The 13,295-nt window shown below is 41.4% G+C and overlaps 1 protein-coding gene across 1 annotated transcript in view; it reads right to left on the minus strand.

Annotated features, from left to right (window-relative positions):
- Positions 1–776: 776 nt before the first annotated feature.
- The window catches only part of pde9a (phosphodiesterase 9A), a 36,253-nt gene continuing 23,734 nt past the window's right edge, over positions 777–13,295 (minus strand). The window contains exons 8-18 of the mRNA XM_034561714.1: positions 12,477–12,537; positions 11,631–11,705; positions 6,750–6,836; positions 6,487–6,591; positions 5,594–5,676; positions 5,282–5,438; positions 3,400–3,513; positions 2,073–2,177; positions 1,607–1,735; positions 913–1,008; positions 777–827 (exon numbers count right to left, since the gene is read on the minus strand). Coding sequence (XP_034417605.1) covers positions 777–827; positions 913–1,008; positions 1,607–1,735; positions 2,073–2,177; positions 3,400–3,513; positions 5,282–5,438; positions 5,594–5,676; positions 6,487–6,591; positions 6,750–6,836; positions 11,631–11,705; positions 12,477–12,537 — 1,063 coding nt within the window. The remainder of the gene's footprint in view (positions 828–912; positions 1,009–1,606; positions 1,736–2,072; positions 2,178–3,399; positions 3,514–5,281; positions 5,439–5,593; positions 5,677–6,486; positions 6,592–6,749; positions 6,837–11,630; positions 11,706–12,476; positions 12,538–13,295) is intronic.

Below are 13,295 nucleotides of genomic sequence, written 5' to 3' on the forward strand. Positions count from 1 at the left end.
TAGTCCCATGACCCATTATTAACATACAAATATTGAATGGTGCATTGGGGTAGAATATTTCTGAACAAATGAGCAATTTATCAAATCACCAAAAGGTAAAAAGTAGAGCTCTAGGGCAGTTGCTGACTCCCAGTCTTATGAATGGGCCATAATTATCAGACGTAAGTATTGCATACAGTGTATAGTAAAAAGTATAAAAAGGTTTGGATAACTGAAACCATTTTCAAGAGGCTGTGTAGCAGATAAGATATTAAGCAGATATTAACAGTCCAGACAGGATTTTGTAATGAAAGTAATCCTTTTATTTTTGGTAGGAAAGAACAAAGGTCACTAAAAATCTGTACAATTTGTAAAAAAAACAACCCATTTAAATAAAAAAACAATGCAAGATATGTATCTAAATATTGTTCACTGAAGTAGTCAAAGTTGACATTTCCTGAAAAAGGCTTTGGATTATCCCATCTGGTCCTTGAGTCCATCAGTAGTTTGTAACACTGTCTCAAATCCACTTCCTTACATTTCTGTGACAGACTGGAAATCCACCCAATTTTCCCAGATCACACATCCTGCTGGTCCTCTGCTCTTCAACAAGAAGAAGTGAGTGATGGAAACGACTGATGTGGCTGACAACTCCAGTTTACTTTACGTCTCAGTGCTCCACTCTGGTGCTCTACGCTCACTGGTGCTGAAACACAGATTGTATTGGTCCCAGTTAGAAACCTGGCCATACACTGACAGAAAACACTGCTCGGTTCTTTCCTACCTTGCAAAACCTCTTACTTCTTCTTCCCTCCCATGGTCAAGCTCTCACTTTTCTTTTTCTGCACCTGAAGGGAACATTACTTGTTGTCAGTAACAATCTGCACCAAGGACAAAGTAACTGCATCCACACACTTATAGAAATGCTCCAACCTCATTCATGGCATCATCAATCTGTTTGAGTTCTTCGTATCGATCTCTTGACTCTCTGAGTGGCTGCACCATCGCCTCCTCAATCTGTGGGAAAAGCTAACACACACATGCACCTCTTGCATCATAGAACTGTGTAACTGTAACAGTCATATTAAAGCAGCAGTGTGTTTGTTTAAAGTGTAAGATCTGACCATATGCTACAAAGAAATAGGGGCAGCATTTCACCTCTCCTGTACCATCTAAACCTACAGTCTTCAGTTATTCAAAAAAGCCCAACTACTAACAGCAGAACAACTCTGAGAGCCAGTAAACATCACACTACTGTCTTATAACTTCATAAGCCTACAGTTTATGTTAGCCATGTGTGGTTACTCTGACACAATGCGTGGCTGTACGTTTGTTTATTGGTGTAAATCCTAAGTGGACACAATCCAAACCCCCACCCCCCATTTATTACAACTCAACCGAAAGATGAACAACTGTGCGAAAGGAGCTTTGTAGCTTTACATAACACTTACATAACATAACTTTACCATTAATTTAGTGTGGCAACAGGCAGTCAGCCCCACTTAGCATATTTGTGTAACCTGCTTTCATTGCCAAAGGATTTGGGGATGCACATTGTCGCTTACTTGAAATACTTGATCACCAAAAGCCAAACCATATCAAAATGGTGGGTGTTCTGCACATTCACCTTCATCACAGTCTCAAACATGGGGATGAGGACAAACTTGATGAAGCCAATCTGAGCTGTCGGCTTTGTGACCTTTTCTCTGTCCATGAACGGAGCCACGGGAAGCCCTTCAGTCTTCTCCCTGTCGCTCTGAGCAGTACAGACAAACACAGAAAATCACCATCAACATACTTTTCAAGAATAGGAGGGACACATTTAGTTTTTGCTCATTCATATACAGCTTTTAGGGGAAGTTCATGGCTTGAAAATAAAGGGGGAAAAAATCCCTTTTCCTGTTAACCCTGTTTTCCTTTTCTCTTTTTACATTGATCTTTTATCACATATTTAACAGAAAGTTAGTTCTCATTGTTGCTAACATGATGATGATGTCTGACCATTGCTGCAGGAAGAAACTACCCTATCTAAAAGAACTGCAAACCCAGAAAATCATTTGAATGTGTTGGGATTTCTGATTTCATGATTCCACCTGCATGAAGTACTCCTCCAGCAGGCAGTCGACCCAGGGCTCAGCCACCTCCATGGGCCGCACCTCGTTGGAGATGTCGCAGCACTTGATGAGCACCATCTTCAGCTGCACAGAGCACAGGGTCAGGGGTCATGCAAAGCGTACAGTAGGTGGAAACTTAGTATGATGAGATGGGATGCCACTTAAGGTCAAATGCCTGACTTTGTTGCTACTAGTATCTTCAGCTGCAGCTAAAAGCAGTAATTAATACTGCCAATACCATTCAATTTTATTATTATTCTACTATATCTACTGTTGCTGTTCTTTTTGGTAGTTGTAACTTTGTCATCATCTTACTACTCTCATTATATGAATATTATTCATATGAATATTATTCATTGAATCTGTTAAGTTCATTCTGTACACATGACATACAGTATATTGCTTCTGCTCTCCAGAAGGGTTCTTTCCTTTTTCTCACCGTAAAGGTTGTTTTGGGGAGTTTTTCGTAATCCGATGTGAGGTTCTGGGACAGGGATGTCCTATGTGTACATATTGTAAAGCCTTCTAAGGATATTTCTTTATTTGTGATGTTGGGCTATACACAATTAATTTAATTTAATTGAATATTCTTCCTACAAGACTAATTTGACAATCTCTAATGCTGGCTAAACTCTGCAGCACAGCTAAACCTGTACAATGATTTTACTCCTGGTCTGCTTCGAGTTACATGGCAGTAATGACACCACATTGTGTCCTGCATTCCACATTTTACTTGAGTAAAAGTACAAATATAGTATTGGCAAAATACACATAAATGTGCAATGTGTAAGATCTGCCCATAACTTGGTTAAAAACATAAAAAATGAACTGACGTTGGTGGCAAAGAAAAGAGGTGACATAAAAAGAGGCAAAGCAAGAGTTGGCTGTTCTGAAATAACTGATGACTGTAAATGTAGATTTTTTGGACGCAGCAATAGTGAAAGGTTGCTGACAATTTCTTTTAAAGTAACAACATTAAAAGTAGTTACTGTCCACCACCTCACACACTCACACACAGCCTATTCTCCAACTCTTGTTACTTTATCAAAGGAAAAACAATCCCAGACAGGATCAGGACACATTCACACCTGTAGTTTGGTTTGTTTGGTCCGGATGACATCCCCAAAACTGTCCAATGAAGGAGTTTCCTGTCAGTGTGAATAACTTCATGCTAAATCTTCTTGGTTCAATTCGAATAAGTCAAATGAACATGGAATGAAACAGAACCAGAATGATTGTTCTTTGTTGGTCCAGAGCAACTGAACTTAACGTCAGGTGTGAGAGGCTTGTTTGTAAGTGTTCTTACACAGGTGACGTGCTCCTCATCTGCGTAGTCAAATTTGTCGACTTTCTGTTTGAAGGAGTCCAGGATCTCACCGTGTCGTGCCATGTCTGTAGCCAGGATCAGGGTGATGGCGCCCTGAAAAACAGCACAAAGTGGCACAAACACAAACACACAGAAGGTTTACCACATTTGACCAAGCAGCGAGACAGCGCTATAAATAGTGGCTTTTCTGTTGGTGTCATTAACTTATTCATTCCACGCTGTCTGACAGTATCATATGTATCTATATTTGTTATATACATTTGTGATGACACTACTCATACCCAATACTGGGAGGCCGATACTGATATTAATATGTGGGAGCTTAAAAATACTGACAGCTATAATACACCACATAAACAAACAACCTTGATTAAGGTCTCGGTTTTTTTATTTTTTATTTGGCCAAATACAGGCAAATAATAGACAGGACAGTTATGTACACAAGTAGTCCAAAATAGCAGTGAATGGTAAATGGGCTGTACTCCCTTTTCTAGTCTTCTGGCAACAAAATGTACTTTAAAACTGCATGTGATCATTCACCTATTCACATCCATTCATACGCTGATGGGAGGAGCTACCATTGAATGTGCCACCTGCCCATCATTCACACACCTAAGGACATGGACTAGCAGGGCGGGGATTGAACTGCTAAGCCTCTGATTGAAGGATGACCATGCTCTACCCACAGTCACCCAGCAGTAAATGTAAGTATCATATAAATATATTTATTTATATATATATATATATACACACATATATATATACATATACATACATACATATATATGTACGTATGTATATATTATATACATATATATATATACACACACATACATACATACATACATACATACATACATATACTATATAAAGCCTATATATTATATATATATACACATATATATATACACACATATATATACACATATATATATATATATATATATATATATATATATATATATATATATGTATATATATATACATATACAGTGTGCAATAATAACATACTCTGGGTTTTTCCTGCATATAGAGAATTACCAGACGGTCGCATCCGTCAAATTTGGTCCTACTTCCAGTTCTTGACAAAACTAGATGGTCAGGTGTCTCATGGAAAACACCATTTTCAAACAAGCGTTGCGCTTGGGGGATGTCATTACTCAAATGTGGTAGTGTTGTATTATAAACAGCAGAGTGAACTGGGAACGAAGGTGCCAAAGAGGAAGAATAGAGTTTTTGGTGGAACCACCATGCCAGCAACGCAGGAAGCAGCCCTATAAATGCTGAAGACTGGTAACATGACACCATCGGCCATTGTGCATTCAAAATGAATATGAGCCAGTGTGTCAGCTGGTAACATCTGTCACAACAGCAAAATACTAATCACTAAAGAAAACAATCAATCATATGGAACATGGAAAACCGAATATTATTATAATTAATCAACTTTTTCCCCACTTTATTGAATACAAAAGTCTAAACTGACATCTGTAGAATAGCACTAATAATACCACTACCACTGACAATTTGGACCTCATTTAGCACATAAACCACACAGGGTCAAGGTGTGAACACATAGTAAATAGACCTTACTTATACAGCGCTTTTCTAGTCTTCTGACTACTCAAAGCTCTTTAATTGTGTGAATGGGTGAATGATAACATTCACACACCGTAGGCATAGCTACGGGAGACATTTTGTCAAGTGTCTTGCTCAAGGACACATCGACATGGGCAAGCGGAGCCGGGGATCGAACCGCCGATCCTCTGAGCCACAGTCGCCCACATGATCAGGATGTTACCACCTCCGCCCTGTGGAAACTATTATCATGTCACAAACACACACACACACGCACACCTACCTGTCGTATCAGTTTGAAGGCCTCAGGGTCAAAGTTGGAGAAGATGTTGCAGTCGGGCTGTGAGAAGATCTGGAAGGCTACAGCACAGTGGTGGTTCTCCAGAGGGGAGATGTCATTATAGCGAACTGCCAGCTCTGTTCTGGCATTGATCTGGTACCTGGAAGAGAGAGATAGAGGGAGAGAGAGAGAGCAAGAAGATCAAGAAAGATGCAAAGAAAGCAGGAACAAAGAGTAAGAAGAGATGGCAGAGAGGAGAATGCAGAGTGTGTGTGTGTGTGTGTGTGTGTATGTGTGTGTGTGTGTTTGTCTTACGTGTTGTTAAATCCGGGGTGATCGAGATCATGACACACAGCAGCTGTCATAAGAATCAATACGTCAACCTGCGTGAACTTCTCCTGAAAAAGGAACACACAGAAGTCATCCACGCATTTTAATTAAAGCATCAATTGAGTTCTTAACCAAAATATCAAAGCTTCAGGGATGTCTTTGTGGACACAGTTTGGCCCTCGACTACAAACATTAAGTTCAGAGATGCAGTGAGAGTCCAACTCCAAATTATACTTTATCTGGTCTAGAAGCCTCCATACACATTCAATATCACAATATTTAAGTATTGCCCCAACAGGAAATACCATTTCCTAAATGTATTGCCACAGAACACAAGTACAGGTCAAATTATGAACCCAATATCTAGTTTAAATTCAATAAAGGTATCTTATTAACTTAATTTTAAGTTAAGTGACTGAAGGTGTCACAGGAACGTGGGTGTAGTAGAGTACTGGATGCAGAGCACCTGGTCCAGGACCAGGTGCTCTGCTCCTAGTCCTGGAGCACCTTCAGTATTGCTCTGGTCTCTTTCCGGCTCACATGGACTCATCCCTGCAGGCTTATACCCGGGAACGCCTTGGTCTTTTCTTTGTTTTTGCTGACAACACTACATCATGCACACCCTTTAACGATGACATCACTGATGTTACTTTACAATTGTAGTCTTTTCTTTACAATTATAATTATAATAAATACATTTGACCTTTCAATGCTTTTTATATAACTAGGACCAACATATGGGCCGGAAAGAAATAGGCCGGTCTGGTGGTCACGCATACGTATGTTATGTTATTTTTTCCAGATTTTACTAGGTCAAAACCTGAGACTTTGCTCTCAAGGCTCAAGTCATCAAGTCAAGTCCATAAGAAGCTGGTTACCTGCAGGCTGCAGAGGCAGATCATGCTGTACATCATCTGGGTTACGCAGAAACAGTGGCGGAAGTTATGAAAGGGGTTATTCTTATAGTTGTCATGAATACAAAGCTACACAGAGAGAGACAGGGAGAGAGAGAGACAGGAGGTTTGAGAGCTTTGAGCTTTTGGGCATCAAGGTATTTCGAGACATTGTTCTGGTCAGGAAAAGACCCATTGTATGTTTATTTCTATTCAACTTTGCAGATGGTACTGGGTCCAGGTCTCACCAGCCATCTCTTGAGTGTGATGGGGTTGATGTTGAACTCTTTGACCAAGCCCAGGTCATGGTACATATGTTCCAGACAGCTCAGCATCTGGGAGAACAAAGGAACGTATCATTGATATGTCTGTATACATTGATATGTCTGTGTACATTGAGAGATAAAGAAATGCTGAGATTAGGGTTTTTCATTTTGAAATGTGAAAAGTTATGAATATCCATTTATCTAATGTTAATTACAAGTATTACTCGTGGGTTACTTTTCATTTGTTTTTATTTTTGGATGGGTATAGCCAAACTGAATCTGAGGTAGACCGTGTTGGCCCTCAGAAGATTGATGGTTCGATCCTCGGCTCCTCTAGTCCATGTTGATTATTTACCAATTATTTCACAAGTTTACTTGTCAAAAATGGTTAATGGACTGTATTTGTATAGATCTTTAGGCTTGATGAGGAGTCACCATGCAAGGTGCCACCTGCCTATCAGGACTATCAAACCATACATACCAGGATCATCCTACAGGAGCAATTTGGGGTGTCATGCCCAAGGACACATCGACATGGACTAGCGGAGCCGGGGATTGAACCGCCGATCCTCTAATTGAAGGACGACCCGCTCTCACTGTCTCACTCTCACAACAATTACTAAGTACAGATAAGATACAAATCACAACTGCAATTATTGATATTTCACTTGTGAATTCCTCCTTTAAAAATTCAGATTATGAATAGATTGTTCTATAATGTGTAGAGATGGTACAAGTAGCCACCAGGCTGACGGTTGGCTATAGGTGAGCATCTGTGTCCCAATTTTATGTGGCATGGACCTGTACGGCACTTTTCTAGTCTTCCGACCATTTAAAAGCACATGACATCATTCACCCATTCAGACCCATTCACACACTGATGGGAGGGGCTAAGGTTCCACCTGCCCATCAGGACTAACTACCATTCACACACATTCACACACCATAGTCACAGCTACGGGAGCAGTTTTGGGAGCAATTTTGGGGTTAAGTGTCTTGTCCAAGGACACATCGACATGGACTAGCGGAGCCAGGAATCAAACCGTTGATCCTCTGATTGAAGGACGACCCTGCTCTCCACTGAACTACACTGTTCAGCTTAAGCAAATTACTGCATGAGAAGTGAAATGGAAGTGAGGAAAGGGAAAGCAAGGAAAAGCAAGCAAAGCACTTAAGTCGAGTGGACACACACAGAATGCTCTTCTCATTTATCATTTTCAATTAATCTGATCATTCCAATACACAGTATAAGTATGTTCAGAGCAACATGAATATGTTGTGTTTATTTATATTCTCTGGTGTCACAAAGAGCTCACCATCCAAATAATATGATTATCACAACTGAACTTTATACAGAAAGTCTAGATGTACTTTTCTGACAGCTCCAACGAAACAGCAGTTTAGCTTTCGAATTGATGCTAAAATCACATTATCGACCATAAAAAATGTGAACAATTTGTGACTGATCTACTTTACTTTGAGCCTTTAATCAAACCAGTCATGTTAGAAGCAGGCTGAGACCCAGCTTAACAGTTTGACACCTTAACAGCTTAAACACCAACCTAAATTAACTATACCAAAGGGGAAATTAGATGTAATTTTAGTTTCCATCTTGGTCCAGTTCAATCATAGAGAGGGTTAGAAGCACAGACATCCAGATAGAGTTGGAGTAGAGCCTGTTTGTTTCCCAAGGAAGAGCTAGAAGTTTTTGCTGGGGTGAAGGACATCTGGACTACAGCAGGCTAAGGCCCCGATAAGCGGCAGAAAATGGATGAATGGATAGATGGAACTGAATTTGCATATCAAAGTGTGTTTACAGTTCTTTACTGCATGTGAAAAAAAACGTTTGTGTCTTCAGAGGGACCAGTGTGAGATAAATGTCCTTAAGTGAAGTCACTTGAGTCAGCATCGTTTGGGTCTGAAGACTACAATTTTGAAATGTAAAATAATCTGGAGATGTGGAGTTAGAAAGAAGTGATGTTCCAGCCACGTTCAATTGGCCACGTTCAATTGGCTGGAACAGAGATAATAATAATAATACATTTGTTTTATAAGGCGCCTTTCAAGGCACTCAAGGTCGCCGTACAACATATTTAAAAATCGGACACAATTTAAAAAGCAGCACAGTTAAAAGCAGAACAGTTTGCAGCAGAGCAACCCAGAGGGAACACGTCAGGCATAGGCCTGCCTGAAAAGGTGGGTTTTGAGGTGGGTTTTGAATAAAATGATAGAGTCAATGTTTCTGATGTCAGGGGGGAGGGAGTTCCAGAGGCGAGGGGCAGAGCGGCTGAAGGCTCTTGACCCCATGGTGGACAGACAAGCTGGGGGGACAGTCAGGTTGATGGAGGAGGTAGACCTGAGAGACCGGGTGGGGATGTTGATTTGGAGGAGGTGAGACAGATATGGAGGGGCGAGGTTGTGGATGGCCTTGAATGCATGGAGAAGGATCTTAAAGTCAATGCGGGGAGCCAGTGGAGTTGTCGTAGAACAGGGGTGATGTGAGAGATGGAAGGGGTCTTGGTGATCCATTATCTGGTGATGTGTTTTCTGTAGATGGCATTGCCACTTTAAATAATCTCTGCATTATCTTTGATCAGGACTTGTCCTTTAACTCCCACGTGAAAACGCAAAAGTCAGACACTTCCTATCTAAAAAAATGAAGAAAAACTGGTTCACGTGTTTGTTACTTCTAGACTAGATTACTGCAATTCCTTATTATTAGGCTGCTCTAATAAGTCTCTTAAGTCCCTCCAGTTAATCCAGAATGCTGCAGCTCGTGTACTCACAAAAACTAAGAAAAGAGATCACATGACTCCTGTATTAGCTGCTCTGCACTGGCTCCCTGTAAAATCAAGAATCACATTAAAAAGTATTCTCCTCACCTAAAAAGCCTTGACTGGTGATGCACCATCATATCTTAAGGAGCTTGTAGTACCATATTGCCCCACTAGAGAGTTGTGCTCCCTAAATGTGGGGCTACTCGTGGTTCCTAGAGTCCTAAAAAGTAGGATGGGAGCCAGAGCCTTCAGTTATCAAACTCCTCTTTTATGGAACCAGCTTCAACTTTCATTGCGGGAGGCAGACACAGTCATTTAAGAGTAGACTTAAGACTTTCCTCTTTAATCGTGCTTATAGTTAGGGCTAAATCAGGTTTGCCCTGGTCCAGCCCCTAAAAATGCTGCTATAGGGCTAGGCTGCTGGGGGACTGTGATGGCTGGGGCGTGGTTAGGCTCAGCTGCAGGGGGGAAGTGGCTCAGGGAACAGGTGCCGGGAAGAGGCTTAATTAGTCTCAGCTGCAGTGGATCAGGGCTAATGGGTCTTGCCCCTATATCAGGTGTGTTGGCGATGGAACAGGGGACCGGCAGAGCAGAGAGCCAAATAAAGTATCTTGCCAAAAGTGTGCTCATTCCTTGGTGCTGGGGGGGGGGGAACCTGGGGATTGTGACAGGAGTTGTTAAGGGACGTTGTAGGATACACTAACCACCTATCCCCTCTTCTCTCTCTACTTATGGATGAATTTACATCTCTCCATTGAACATTACTAACTTCTACTTCTTCCCCGGAGTCTTTGTGACTTCACGTCTCATAGGGTCCATTGGACCTGGCTGTGTCTGATGCCTCCTGCCTGGTTGACCGGCCTCCTGCCATGGCCCTGCTGATGCGCCCCGCCCCGTAATTTGTGATATTGGGCTATATAAAATAAACTGAATTAAATTGAATTACCAGACCTCTGTAGCCTGTCAGTTTACAGGTTGGTAGTGTGGGGCCCTCATTAACATTGGACACAATAACGAACTGGACATTGACCCCTTTTAATTCTCATTTATTTATTATTTGTATTGATTGTTAATTGTTTCCTTTATTCACCTGGCATGTGTGTATCTGCAATGGAGGCTTAAATTGTGTGAAAGGTTAATGCTGGGTTACGATGAGGAAAGCTCATGCAGGCACTTGGGTCAGCTCAGGGGTGCTTCGGGAAGAAAGCGAGGGAAAACGTTACCCTTGTTTAATTCAGAAGTTGACTAAAACAGCCTGCAGCATGCAGTTGCGTTGCTGATTGGAATGTATTCCTGTGCTTTCAGGTGGGTACAAGTGATGAGAATGGTATAAAAGAACCGACATTGATCATAACAGTCAGTAATATAAATATTAATTTATATTGGAGTTGCGCAAGTTGAATATCATGATGTGTCGATGTGGATATAGTGCATCACCTAGCCATGCTAGCGAACTAGAAACGGCATAGTAACCACCGGTAACCTGTGAGAATGAGAGTAGTGTGAATGTGCAGAATGTCGCCAATGTGAATGAAGTTGTTAGAGTGACAGTATAAGCAGATATGTTCTTTGAATATGTATAGGGGAAAACGTTACCCTTGTTTAATTCAGAAGTTGACTAAAACAGCCTGCAGCATGCAGTTGCGTTGCTGATCGGAATGTATTCCTGTGCTTTCAGTAAAAACAGTTCTTAAACCCATGCACGCCTGGATGTCCTGTGTGTCCAAGTGTGCAACAGTAATGTCAGGTAGCTGATAATTAAACATTTTATAAATAGCATATATTCACTGATTGATCATATTATTAATGAATCCATAATAATTAACAGTTATTACATTTTCCCTGACGAAAAATGTATCAGTGGATTAATCAGGGCACAAGTCTCACCTCATTAGGCTCCCACTGCCAAGCATCGAATGTAGGCAATCTAAGAGCTTCTACTGTCTCCTTAGACAGATGGTACTACACAAACACACACACACACACACACACACATAGGGCAGCAGAAGAGATAGGGGGCACAAGGAGAGGAGAGAAGAGAGGGGAATTGTAGGTGAGATGTGTTCAGCGAGCTGCTCAGTCTTACCTCGTTGGCCTCCCACAGCCAGACGTCGAAGGCGGGTTTTTTGAGGGCATCTATGGTCTGTTCAGACAGCATGTACTGCAGGCAACAGAGCTCGCAGTTAACCCTGTCTGACTCCGACTGGCTCGGGGGCCACACCTCAACACACACCTACTGTAATGTTCATGTATATAACCTAATACCATCGCCACTTTGTTTTCCTTCATTTCTGTTATATCCCACCAAAGATAGGAACCGTTAAAAATGGACAGTTATTACAAATATCACCAGCAGCCACAGTGAAAGGAGCACTAGCTGTCCCAAAGCTGTCCAAACCTTGTATGGATTCACTGGTGTATTCAGAGTAGAGCTGAGATGAAGATTATCTCACAGTGAGTGCTGAAATGAGTCAGACTTTTTTGCACTTTCCTCATCTCGAAGTCAATGTTTAATAAAAAAAAAAGCTTTAACTTTAACTTGACGCATTTATAGCCCTGTCATATACACTACACACTGCATTCATGCAATCATGGTGTAGTTCCTTTATAGCCTAACATGAGCTTTTTACTTCTGGTGATGGCATTCACTTGCTGTACAAAAAATGTAAGTATCATGAACACTTGTTTAACATTTTCTGCAGTAATCCAAAATCCAATGGCGAATCCCATTGGCTTTTTTGCCAACTTTTTCACAACTGTTACATCTAAACTAAACATCTGGACCCACAAGTTTGAAAACAAACATTTGTTCTATCTGGTTCCTGGAATCACAGTAGAGGCGTGCTATTTGTCAGTTTGTCAGAAATCAGCAGACTCACCTGGCTAGCAGAAACACACAGTGCAGTGAACAGTATGGGGGAGAAAACCTTACCTTTGGGTAGGAGGGCACGTCTCTGCGAGGGGTAAGCTTCTTATTGTCTTCGAGGTAGTTACTGAAAAAATACATAAAACAACTTGAAGATATGAAGAAATAACAATTTAAATATTAATTATACTACTTCTAAAATGTTAATATTACATATATATGATATTTAATTATATATATATATAAGATTGTAAGTCAGAAAAGCAACCTCCACCTTAATTGTTACACTTTAATCAATGAATCTCCACCAATGAAATGCCACCCTAATGTGGGGAGGGGTTTGTGTGCCCGAGTGACCCTGGGAGCAGTGTTGTCTGGGTCAATAACCCCTGATAGTGTTTCCCAGGGCAAAGTAGTCCCTGGGTTGGGGCCTGCAATTATGTCTGGAATCGGTTGTCCCACCCCGGCCGGAAACGTGAATTTGACCCCTCGAGTTGCAGACTGGCTCTTGGGATGTGAAATGTCAACTGTCTGACTTCGAGGGAGCCGGAGCCGGTGCGAGAGATGGAGTGTTACAAACTAGATATAGTTTGGTTCACCTCCATGCATAGCACTGGTTTTGGAACCAAATTCCTTGGGAGGGGCTGGACCCTAGTCTTTTCTGGAGTTGCCTATGGTCTGGCTGGTGTAGGGACTCACAAGCCCTTGTTTGAGCGCCAGTGCGTTGGATATTTCCCAGGGGAACAACAGGGTTGCCTCTACGCGACTGCGGGTTGTTGAGAGGAAGTCTCTGACAGTTTTTTGTGCTTATGCACCAAACAGCTATGGAATATGCGGTCCTTGAAAAGTCACTGGTCCTGGCAACTCTATTGTTCTGCTGGGGGA

Source organism: Cyclopterus lumpus, chromosome 21, assembly GCF_009769545.1.
Source record: "Cyclopterus lumpus isolate fCycLum1 chromosome 21, fCycLum1.pri, whole genome shotgun sequence".
Taxonomy (NCBI): Eukaryota; Metazoa; Chordata; class Actinopteri; order Perciformes; family Cyclopteridae; genus Cyclopterus; species Cyclopterus lumpus.